The sequence below is a fragment of the Gorilla gorilla genome, chromosome 2 (assembly GCF_029281585.2).
Source record: "Gorilla gorilla gorilla isolate KB3781 chromosome 2, NHGRI_mGorGor1-v2.1_pri, whole genome shotgun sequence".
NCBI classification, from domain to species: Eukaryota; Metazoa; Chordata; class Mammalia; order Primates; family Hominidae; genus Gorilla; species Gorilla gorilla.
In genome coordinates, this window is record NC_086017.1 from 176,878,180 (window position 1) to 176,891,686 (window position 13,507).

General features: G+C 31.9%; 1 protein-coding gene across 1 annotated transcript in view; it reads right to left on the reverse strand.

Annotated features, from left to right (window-relative positions):
• Nucleotides 1-636: 636 nt before the first annotated feature.
• Nucleotides 637-13,507, reverse strand: part of BCHE (butyrylcholinesterase) — a 64,542-nt gene continuing 51,671 nt past the window's right edge. Inside the window, exon 4 of the mRNA XM_019024713.4 lies at nucleotides 637-1,240. Coding sequence (XP_018880258.3) covers nucleotides 1,116-1,240 — 125 coding nt within the window. The 3' untranslated portion in view covers nucleotides 637-1,115. The remainder of the gene's footprint in view (nucleotides 1,241-13,507) is intronic.

Below are 13,507 nucleotides of genomic sequence, written 5' to 3' on the forward strand. Positions count from 1 at the left end.
ATAGGGCATGCTTTAACCATCAGTACACAGACCTATACATTCAATTTGTCCTATCCTGAAGGCAAATTTTCAATGCTTAATTAGCATAAACAATATACACTCCCTTGTTTTGGAACTTAGAATACTCTGACTTCTCTCCTTTAGTAAACTACTCAGTAAATTTATTCAATGGCATGTGCTCCCTTGCCAAGCATGCTAATAAATGCAGCTCTGTAATTTTTTTAATTGCAAAAATAAGACAGTTTGTCTACAGAAAGTACAAACATTTCTCTTCTGGAATTGAACAATTTTCCTATTAATATGTTAATATTTCTGGGTCCAGGCAAGGGTTGCCCTGTCCCAGATGGTACACAACCTAACTTTAGACTTCTATGCATCCACTTTTTAAAAATTTTTGAATTACGGAAAGGTAATTCACATATGTACCTGTTTGTGGCGATTTGAGGATAGAGGAGGTGAGGGAGAGCAAGAGTCAAATGAAGAATATAATTTGAAGGCATTACATAAATAATTACATTATTTTATATTTTGTTTCTTGGTAGCAGCATTCTGTTTCTATTATAAGGTGTTTTAAAGTGGCTGAGCCTCTCATTTTAAGATTCTTTCTTGCCTTTATATAAAAAACAAAGAGACCAATGATTTTCTGTGCTTATTTTAATATCTCATATTGACATTCAATTCTTATTTTAATTAGGAAACATAATATTGTAAACTATGGTGTACAGTGTTTCAATATTTAATTCATTTAAAAAAGATACCTTTTTACGAGTGGTAATGAAAATACACGTGACTAAAAGCAGAGCACTGATAATTTTGAGGGGAAAAAACTTAAATTTATTAAGGAAAGAAAGAAATTGAAACAGGCCATTGTTTTAATATGCACATAATTAACTGTAGAACTTTATATTGTGAAATTTAATTAAACACGTTCTAGCCATTTGGGTTTTGAAATGCTAGATAAAATACTAAGTTAAAGATGTGAGGAATCAATATTATCCTTCTGGCATTTTTGTTTCAGCTACATAATAACTTTCTTAGTAGGTGTGTAAAAAAGCTCCTGATATTTTTGCCTTGATCTGAAGGAAAATACGTTCTATAAAGGGTAAATCTATTAATTAGAGACCCACACAACTTTCTTTCTTGCTAGTGTAATCGTTAAATTGATTTTTCCAGTCCATCATGTAATTGTTCCAGCGATGGAATCCTGCTTTCCACTCCCATTCTGCTTCATCAATATTTCCTGTAAAATATGGAATAAGTTGTATTAATCTAAATTTTTATCTGTTTCATTAACTGAAAAGTAATTTCAAATACAAAATCCATTTTCTCTACACAGTACAGCATTATTTTCTTTATTTATTCTTTATTATTTGTTATTAGCTCGCTTTGCCTGAAGAGATTTTAATAAAATCTTTACAGATTATGTGAAAATGCAAATAATGTATATATAATTTATATAACGTATAACATATAAAATGGAAAATGAGTTTATATATTGTATTATGTATAATTACATTACATATATTTTCTTTAATTGTCAAGAGGATATATAGATATTATGCTCTTTTCTTGACCCGCTTTAAAATAACACAAATTTCATTTAATGGTCTCATTTACATATAGTTACATAACAGATAATTTTTTCTGATGAAAATTATATATTAATACAGTCATCCTTAGTATTTGTGGGGAGTTGGTTCTAGGACCTCTCAGGGATACCAAAATCCTCTCAGACTCAAGTCCCTAATGTAAAATAGCATAACATTTTCACATAAGCCATGCACATCCCTAGATAATTCATACCTAATATAATGAAAGTGCTGTGTAAATGTTTATTATATTACATTGTTTAGGGAATAATGATAAAAAAAAGGTCTGTATATGTTTAGTATAGATGCATTTATTTATCAAATGTTTTTGACTCATGGTTGGTTAAATGCATGGATGTGTAACCCGCAAATACAAAGGGCATACTGTATTTATTAATGCATAAGGATAACTTTTTAATTATCATTCCACATAGATTTTACCCTTATTATAATACAATGTTTTATTTTATTTATTTATTTATTTTTTTTGAGACAGAGTTCACTCTTGCCACCCAGGCTGGAGTGCAATGGCACCATCTTGGCTCACCACAACCTCTGCTTCCTGGGTTCAAGAGATTCTCCCTCCTCAGACTCCCGAGTAGCTGGGATTACAGGCGCGTGCACCACCATGTTTGGCTAATTTTTGTACTTTTGGTAGAGATGGGGTTTCACCAGGTTGGTTGGCCAGGCTGGTCTCGACCTCCTGACCTTAGGTGATCCGCCCGCCTCAGCCTCCCAAAGTGCTGGGAATAGTCATGAGCCACCATCCCTGGCCAATACATTTTAATGGGAAACAACGTTAAGTCATTGTTTCAGCCACTTACTGTGAAAGCAGTTTATTAATTGTGTTGTAAAATAGAAGTATGATTAAGATAATTCCTGCTTTCAAGTAGTTTGCAAAGTATATGCATGTGTTAGGAGAAAGGGGTGTGCAGGTAGGAATAGCATGAGGCAGTGAACCACTGATGGTCTATATACTTCAAGAACTTTGAAATTCTGATTTATTTGGAAGTGTATTGTTAAAAAATACAGATTGTGAACAGTAAAAACTATTAAATTACAATGTTTTAAGACACATATTTCTGTTCCTGGTATAAAGGCATAATAAGCATTATATATAACTGTGGTTTTCTTACTTTTTAAACTTTTAGAATGCTAAGCTACAGTCATTAAACTAACAAAAAATTTTAAGTAATTTCATGTATACTGAAAATAGGGACTGGCAACTCTTTTAATATATACTTTTCAGTTAAAAATCTTTGAAATTAATTAAACTTTGTAAGATATTACTTTGGAGGAGAAAATTTAGTGACTAATTTTAAGCTAGTACAAAAATAAAAATATTTAAACCTTTTTGTAGACATTACAATATCCCTTGTAATTTAGGATATATTTAGGTTTGAAATGTCCACAGTGCTTGGACATTGGAAAAATATTTGAAAGTTTACATAAAATGTTTCACTTTCATGTAAAAATGGCTTTTAAAAAGGTCAGTCACTATAATCACAATTTTTTGGTGAATAGAACTTCTATAAGGGGTCAAAAAAGATTAGATGTGGAAGAAAGATGTTAAATATCATACCAAATTATCCATTTTTATGGTCTTTTAAAAAATAACAAAATGTTGTTTTAAATATTACTTATATAAAATAAAAACTCTAAAGTCCAGAAAAAAATTTTCTCGATAAATACATTTTTGGTAATTTAAAATTTAGACCATGAATTTTAATCCTTGTAGAAAGAGTCCTAGATCTGATTTTCCTTTTTTGTTCATGGAATAATACCAAATTCACTGATTTACATAAATTTACATTTTTTCCTATGTGTCTTAATCAAATGTCTATACAATTTAGTATTTTGAAATGCTTTTTAGTTCACAAATGCTCTATAAATCTAAATCTGCTTTAGAAATAGGGGGCATTGACTGAGACAATAAAATATGAAACATTTAATTATTTCCTAATGAAATCCAGAGAAAGTGAATACACCATAATGAGTAAATAAAATATTGAGTTTGAAATAAATCAAATTCAAAATTAAACGTTTTCCTCTTTCCTCTCCTTCTTTTCTGAGTCCTCCTCTTTTCTTTGTCTTCTTATTTCATATTGGCTTGTTTATTACTAAGAAGACAAAATCTAGTCACAAGTCAATTTTCACATTATTATCAACATCAGCAATATTCATGATTAAAAACCATGTAACTTAAGTGGCTGGAACATCATAATAAAAAATTTAGGGCTGGCACATTATAAACAAGGATTAAACTTGATTAGCAAATTTTAACTTATTTAAAATTTGAGGGGATAAAGACCTTTATGGTAGGCAATGTATTTGCTTTACAATTGATTAATTAAAACATAATTATATTGTAGAACAGTCATAATGCTCAAACAATGTAAGTTTCTTAGAATTGTAACCTCAACCAAAATGCAGGCTTCTAACTCAATGTACTTATTGTGAAGGGGATCAATATATATTTTGTATGAATTCAGAGATACAAAGAAAGAATAATGCTGCCACCAATGTTTCTTTTCATGCCTCATGGTGTCTGAAAGTCCACAAATATAATGATAATAGCAATGTTGATTGTCATTCTCTAAGTGTAAATATTTTTTATGAGAAAGGGGAAAAATAATCAAATGCTGAATGAGAGAAGAAAAGGAAATGTGTAGAAAAGAGAAAAAGAAAGTGGAGGCTTGATACTAAATGCACAGGTCAAATATTGATGTGACGTTTTCTTTAAAGAAGATAAAAATTAATTTTAGAAATAAAGAACCCTAACTTGTAGAAAGAGTTTTATTATTATTTTTTCTTCTTTATACTGGTAACATTTTGTGTTTTGGACACTGTGAACATAATGGAAAGATTACCATAATATATTATGGTTTTAATTATATTTTATAAAGAAAAATGAATCAATTGATTGACCTTTCCAGATTCTTATGTAGAGAGTAAATATAAAGTCCTCTTTATTCATACTACGATGATCATACTATATAATAATATGTATAAAAAGTGTCTTAATTCATAATATCAACAATAGGTCACATAGTATTTATCCATTGACCCCAGCTGATGGTATTTAAATAATACATGTAAAATACAGTAATATAGAGAAGTGAAAATAAAAGAACAAGGGCAAATATATAGCAGAAATGTAAAAAAAGAAAAAAAACAGAGTTGGCAAATGTATAGCAGGCATGGTAAAAATCAAGGCCACAAAATAAATGAGTAAATAAGTATATATTAATAGGATTTTAAATCTTCAATATTAATAAAGCTTACAATTCTTATAACTATTTTTCAGAGAAATATCTTCATTCTTGTAGAATTTCATGCAACTTTATTATTTCTTAAATAAAAATAGAGCAGAAATAAATAAGGACATTGAGGACCTTATTCATATAACTATGTAGTAAGAATATAGTTGATTTAAAACATATGTAACCTTAGAGACAGATAATTTACTTTTTGCCAAAGAAAAATAATGTGTTAAAAATAATGTGTTGTTACATTATCACCCCAATAAAGCTTATTAAATTTGTATTTAATAAATATATAAATATGTAAAATAGGGAACTGTATAATCTATGTTTACAAAATAAAAATTTATGTCAAGATTTCGAATGATCAAATAGACATATCAACTAAAAAGATTATCTAATACTTAAGATAGTTTGTGAATATTTATAACGTACACATATGTACAGATATATTAAAAACAAGTTTCTCCAAAGCAAATCTCTGTGTGCAAGGGCAAAGCAAATTTGCAAGTACAAATGTTTAAAAGAAAAGGTAAAAATATACACACAGTTGACCTTGAACAACATGAGTCTGAACTGCACAAGTCCACTTATATGTGGATTTTCTTCCACCTCTGTCAATCCAGAGACAGCAAGACCAACAGCTCCTTTTCCCCTCCTCCTACTCCTCAGCCTACTCAATGTGAAGATGACAAGTATGAAAACCTTTGTGATGATCAACTTCCACTCAATAAATAGTAAATATATTTTCTCTCTTATGATTTTCATTTTCTTTACACTAGCTTACTTTATTATAATAATATAGCATATAATACAAATATTATTCATAAAATATGTTAATCAAATGTTTACATTATTGGTAAGGTCCAGTCAAGTAGGCTTAATTAGTCAACTTAATCAGTAGTTAAATTTTGGGGGATTCAAGAGTTACAGGCAGATTTTCAACTGTGCAGGGGTTGGTGCCCCTAACCCCCAGGTTGTTTTTCCAGAGTCAACTGTTTATGTAAACATAGATGATATTTCCAAATTTGCATTCAGAGGCAAATTTACTAGTAAATACTTTTACACTAAAACAAGAAAAAGCCAGTTTAGAATAATTTTTAAAGCATAAATAAAATAAAATAAATATAAGAGAAGTGAATATATTCCTGATGCGAATGAACCAGCAAACAAAAGCAGCTATTTGGAAGAAAGACCCTACCTCAGAAATGAAATTATTATGTTGATGCCATATAATATTCTTACAATCTAGACTCTAAGAAGACAAAGGTAAAAAAAAAAAACTCGTGAATATAGTAAAAGCTTATACATTTATGAATCAATAACCAGAACTTGTCAGTTTCTCATTTAAAATTACTAAATGGCTTTACTTAGGATATAATTTAAATTCTTTAGCATGATGCACAAGACACTTCATCTCTGGTTCCTGCTTATCTGGCTTCTCTCCACTTTGCCTTCATATTGAGATTCAGTGCAGGTATCTTCTCTTCTTAAAAGCTTTCCATGGTCCTGGGCCCTGACTCCACTTCACTGTGAGGAAGCAGACCCTGTCATTTTCATCTGTGCAGCTCTAGCTGCTAGTGCAGTTCCTGGCTCACAGGAGCAGCATATAGGCTCTGTAAATGTCATCAAATTAGTTGACAAAAAAGATTTTTTGAAAGATAAATTATATTTCTATTAGGTATCTTGTTATACATCTGATAAGATGTCCTGAAAACATTCAGAAACTAGTTAACTGTCAACTACCTAGGAAAGATAACCCATTTAAAACCACCACAAATGTCTATTTATAATTTTTTTCTCTTTCCATTTTTTATATTTTTGTGGGTAATTGCTATTAGGAATATTTCACATCAATTTTCATTAATAAACATTTTGCAAACCAGTCACCTCCCCACCCACAAAATACTTATGTTGGCTTTAACAAAAATGTTAAGTGGTGTTTTGGAGAGGGGATTATACCAGCATTACTCATACTCATTGTAATTTTGACAACATATTAATCTCGTACTACGGATGCAAGTACATTTTCCACTCTGTAGGAAAAGAAACTGTTTGAAAATTCTGCAAGGGAAATGGCCTTCGATGAAATTCAACATCACCTCATGTTAAAAATTCTCAATAAACTAGGTATTGATGGAACATATCTCAAAATGATAAGAGCTATTTATGACAAACCCATAGCCAATATCATATTAAATGGGCAAAAGCTGGAAGCATTCCCTTTGAAAACCGGCACAAGACAAGGATGCCCTCTCTCGCTCCTATTCAACATAGTATTGGGAGTTCTGGCCAGGGCAATCAGACAAGAGAAAGAAAGGGTATTCAAATAAAAAGAAAGGAAGTCAAGTTGTCTTTGTTCGTAGACAACATGATTCTATGTTTAGAAAACCCCATCGTCTCAGCCTAAAACCTCCTGAAGCTGATAAGCAAATTCAGCAGTCTCAGTATACAAAAATCAATGTGCAGAAATCACAAGCATTCCTATACACCAATAATAGACAAGCAGAGAGCCAAATCATGAATGAACTCCATTCACAATTGCTACAAAGAGAATAAACTATGTAGGAACACAGCTAACAAAGGATGTTAAAGACCTCTTCAAGGAGAACTACAAACCATTGCTCAATGAACTAAGAGTACATAAACAAATGGAAAAACATTTCATCCTCATGGATAGGAAGAATCAATATCGTGAAAATGGCCACACTGCCCAAATTAATTTATAGATTCAATGCTATTCCCATAAACTACTATTGACTTTCTTCACAGAATTAGAAAAATCTACTTTAAATTTAATATGTAACCAAAAAAGAGCCTGCATAGCAAAAACAGTCTTAAGCAAAAAGAACAAAGCTGTAGGTATCATGCTACCTGACTTCAAACTATATTACAAGGCTACAGTAACCAAAACGGCATGGTATTACTACCAAAAGAGACATATAGACCAATGACATAAAACAGAAATCTCAGAAATAACATCACACATCTACAGCCATTTGTTCTTTGACAAACCTGAAAAATCAAGAATGGGGAAAAGATTCCCTATCTAATAAATGGTGCTGGGAAAACTGGTTAGCCGTATGCAGAAAACTGAAACTGGACTCCTTCCTTACACTTTATACAAAGATTAACTCAAGATGGATTAAAGACTTGATGGTAAAACCTCAAAAAATAACAATTCTAGAAGAAAATCTAAGCAGTACCATTTAGGAACAAGGCATGGACAAAGACTTCATGACGAAAATGTCAAAAGCAATTGCAGCCAAAGCCAAAATTGACAAATAGGGTATAATTAAACTAAAGAGCTTTTGCACAGCAAAATAAACTATCATCAGAGTGAACAGGCAACCTACAGAATGAGAGAACATTTCTGCAATCTATCCATCTGACAAAGGTCTAATATCCAGAATCTACAAGGAATTTAAACAAATTTATAAGAGAAAAGCAAACAACCCCATCAAAAAGTGGGCACATAATACAAACAGACACTTCTCAAAAGAAGACATTTATGTGGCCCACAAACGTATGAAAAAAGCTCAACATCACTGATCATTAGAGAAATAAAAATCAAAACCACAATGAGATACCATCTCACACCAGTCAGAAAGGCAATTATTATAAAGTCAAGAAACAATAGATGCTGGTGAGGCTGTGGAGAAATAGGAATCCTTTCACGCTACTGGTGGGAATGTAAATCAGTTCAACCATTGTGGAAGACAGTGTGGCAATTCCTCAAGGATCTGGAACCAGAAATACCATTTGACCCAGCAATCCCATTACTGGGTGTATACCCAAAGGAATATAAATTATGCAACTATAAAAACCCATGCACGACTAGGTGCAGTGGCTCACACATTTAATCCTTGCACTTTGGGAGGCCGAGGTAGGTGGATCACCTGAGGTCAGGGGTTCGAGATCAGCCTGACCAACATGGAGAAACCCTGTCTATACTAAAAATACAAAATTAGCCAGGTGTGGTGGCATATGCTTGTAATCCCAGCTAATCCCAGCTACTCAGGAGGCTGAGGCAGGAACATCGCTTGAACCCAGGAAATGGAGGTTGTGGTGAGCCAAGATCACGTCATTTCACTCCAGCCTAGGCAACAAGAGTGAAACTTCACCTCAAAAAAATAAATAAAGCCCATGCACATGTATGTTTATTGCAGCACTATTTACAACAGCAAAGACATGAAACCAACCCAAAAGCCTATCAATGATAGACTGGATAAAGAAAATGTGGTACATATATACCATGGAATACTATGAAGTCATAAAAAAGTATGAGATAATGTCCTTTGCAGGGACATGGTTGAAGATGGAAGCCACCATCATTGGCAAACTAACACAACTAACACAGGAAGAGAAAACTGAATACTGCATGTTCTCACTCATAAGTGGGAGCTGAACAATGAGAACACACGGACACAGGGAGGGGAACAGTACACACTGGGGCCAGTCGGGGGTGGAGGGTGAGGGAAGGGAGAGCATTAGGACATATAGCTAGTGCATGCGGGGCTTAAAACCTAGATGACGTGTTGATAGGCTCAACAAGCCGCCATGACACACGTATACCTATGTAACAAACCTGCACGTTCTACACATGTATCCCAGCACTTAAAGTAAAATAAAAAAATAAAGAAAATTCTGCAAAAGACCAAATGGCTCAGTATACATAAAACAGTTAAAATCTGGCAGATTATAAATTTTTATGTGGTATGAAAAATAATAAATAATAAAGTTTTTCTTTTCTAAAAATAATTGCCTAATGGATGAATGATAAACACAACACAGAAAATGTGAATTTGTATGATACAATATGCATAAGTAAATGTAACAACTCATATTGTTGACCTGAGTATTCCTTGGAAAAATGATAGTACTTTATACCTAGGCTAGCAATTTTAGTATAAATTTTCAAGCATATTAATAGGACATGAATCTAATAAGAGGTTAGAGGCTCTCTACATAAATATGAATATATCACATATATATATTCACCTTGATACCTATGACCTATTAATTTGTTATATTTTTATTCTCCAGCTTTCTATGCCCAATTTTAAATCAATAATAATATCCTTTTTAACCAACTCAGTAATATGAGTGATTTTAGTACTTTAAAATTATTTCACATGTCACCAAGTCTTGTTGTGATTGTAAAACAGAGACAACTTGCTTTGTGTGTGGGTTTTGGGGAGATAGAAAAGATGGGAATCAATTTTTTGTTTAATGCCTCACAGGGTAAAGAGAAGGGAATAGTCGTGGAAGGCAATTTGTGAAACAGTAAATTTATAAACACATTGGCATAACTTTTTCAGTTCACTTCTTTGTGATCTTTGTTTTGCATGTATTGTCACATTTGAAAAAAAATCGTTTTCTCTCCTTGAAAATAATAATGATAAGTTTTTTGTGTGTGGTTGTTGTTTTTTGTCTAGCCAAAAAGGACACTGAGTAAATTTTCACCAGAGCTAAGTCTATTTAACAAAGTCTAAGGAATTAGAAAATATTTTAGTCCATTCAGACTGCCATAACAAAACATCATACACTGGATAGCTTATATACAACAGCAATTTATTTTTCACAATTGAGGAGGCTTTCCAGCAGATTATACTTCCATCTAAGATCAAGCAACAGTAGACTGTTGTCTGATGAGGACCTGCTTTCTGGTTCATAGATGGCAGTCTCATTGCTATGTTCTCACATGGAAGAATGGGGGAGTTCCCTCAGGATTTTTTTTTTAAAGCATTAATCCCTTTTAAACGGGCTTTTTCTCCATGAACTCATCACCTCCCCCAACGATTGACCTTCGAATACCAGCACCTTAGTGGTTAGGATGTCAACATATGAATTTTAGGGGGACACAAACATTCAGACCCTAGCAGAAGAGAATGCAAAGGTGAATTAACCCACAATTGCTAGTGGAGGTGAAGATAGGAGAGATTATACTGATATTTAATTAAGTCTGCCATCATAATTAAGAAACAACAACATTCTTCATGTATTTGAGTGTTCACTGAAAATCTCTTCTGTCTCCATCACATTATTATTTTTCTGTTTTTGATCAGTTATTAAACTTATCATAGAATGCATATTTCTTTATGCAATAAATCTCAATCATTAATTGTTCTGTTGTAATTTTGAGCATGGGGTAAGAACATAGAGTGAACTAGTATAAACTTAGGCTAGGCTTTGTGAAGACTTCATGTAGTTTAAAGTGGAACAGTTAATTTAACTTGATTATTAAGTTATTCGAAGCCACTTGTTTATTTGTTTTGTTTTGCTTTTAATGAGGAATTGATAATTCAGGCATATTAAGACAATAAACTAGTTTCAATATTTTCTCCAAATCACCTTTGCACTCCCTCATCCTTGACTGCCAGTCTTGCTAACTGATTAGCAAATAGTAGTAAATGATTTTCAAAGTAACCAGTTCAAAGGGTATTTTGGCCCTTAAATTTACACGTGCTTTTTAGTGTTGGCAAGCACGATTTATTCAAAGGTCAATGGAGGAATTATTGGATCTAACTTTTTTTCTTCATTAGGATAATATGAAGGACTTTTATTCTTTAAATAAATTTACTCTTCCACTTTTAGTGAAAAAATATTATTATCCTTGACAATAGGTCATTTTTCTACTTTTCTTTTTTCAAATAGGTATGATATTGTAATATTGAATAGTTATATCCTTGTGGAAATCTGAATTTGATAACATTTGAAATAAATACTGTGAATTTTATTTCTTGCAGATGCATGCAATAACAGCACAGCCATGTGCTGAAGTATGGTCTGAAAGTTAAGTGTTAGAATTTGTGTGTTTAAACAAGTCTCAAGAATCATTTTATTTGAGAACATTTATTGCTCAAAGTAAACTACTGCTGAGGTGGTACTTACAAAGCTTACTGGGCTTCCATCTTGAGTAAGGTAAACATTTTTCCTTTTAGGAAAGCCAGCTAGTAGTTATTCTTTGAAATTTTTCTTTACGTATAAAGTTGCTTTAAAAAAAATTCCAAAAACTTTAGCCCAGGTCATCTGAATAACGCATTCTCAAAACATTAAAGATGAAAATATTTGAAGTTTTGTGACTTGAAAAATATAAGATATGGCAAGAACATGGGCCCTTAATCTTTTTAATCTGTCCACACTATTTATTTATAAAACCTAAATCCTTGTAACTTCAAACTGATTTTGTTCAAATGTAACATTTTTATTACTAGTGAATACATGTTACAATAATTGTATCATGCATTTACTTCAAAATTATAAAATATATCTAATATGAAAACCTTATTATGCGGGAATTAATTAGAAAAAATGGTATAATACAAAATTATATTTTCAAGACACACTGAACCTAACCTTAAGCGTGGTCCTAGACCACAGCTAGGAAGATATTTCCATAGAGCTCAGCGTTACACAAGCTAGGAATTTGTTCAACATAGTATGGGAAATAGCAGCAGCTGGCAAAAACTTTGGAGTTTGTTTATTTAATCTGCTTTCTGGCAGGTAAGTATTTGGAAATAGAAATTTGTGAAGGATAGTTTTTTAAAATGCTGATATTCAAATTTTATTGTATCATCACATAAATTGCAATAGATCACACATGATTTAACCAGAAGGGCTCAGCTTGGCTTATAATAAATAAGTCACTTAAAATAACCCACTCATTATATCTCAAATTATAACCCTCTCATATAAAAATATTTTAAATAAAGATTAATAATATATAGTATGTGATATGATAAATGATAGTATCTCTTTGGGTCTCTTGGCATATTAATGAGTTACCTCATCGTTATTTACACCTGGAGGGCACAAGGATGGCATTGTTGCTCTGCCAAGAGAAGCAGAATCCTATCCCTGGTTATATATTATGTCACAGAACATTTGGTAATACACAGAGCACTGGTATATCAGAAACATTTTCCAAGCAGATGGAGTACGTAATTATAATTTTTGTGAGTAACGTCTGATAATCAAAAGGCATATTAAACAATCAAATACAGCTCTGAGATGCCCATATTTGCTGAAACTAGCCCCCAACTTATCTAAACAAGAAATGGAAAACATCTACTCTATTATGATACCAAATATACAGCCTGAAAATTACAGATCGTCATGATGAGCAGAATAGCAAACTCTGAAGGACCTGACCAGCAATATGTCTGATGGCTGAAAATCAATTACTTTTAGAAAGTGTACTTAAGGAACCACATGGATTATAAACAGCTGAAATTTTAAAATCTAGACAGTGAGTTGGATATATGTCATATTTGTCAGAGAAGGTCAAACTAAGGTGACACATGTTTGATCACTCAAGTGGATTGAAATATTTTCTTAATAATGAATATTGAGATAATAATCTGAACAAATTTTCATCATATTTCCTTACCTATTTCTCACCAATCACTTCCTTAAGACTAGTTAACTAAATAACTATTTGTTTATAATATGTAATATTATATAATATTATATTATGTAATGTGTGTGTGTGCTCTTAGATAAATATTTCCAAGTTCAGAATATTTAGAAATTTTTTATTGTGTTTTTAAGTATGTAAGCTTTGGAGTTTTTTTCTCCGTTTAAATCAAGGTTCTATTATTTATCAATAAATCTGTTTTTACCAATTTATGCATCTTATTTTTTAGTTCTATA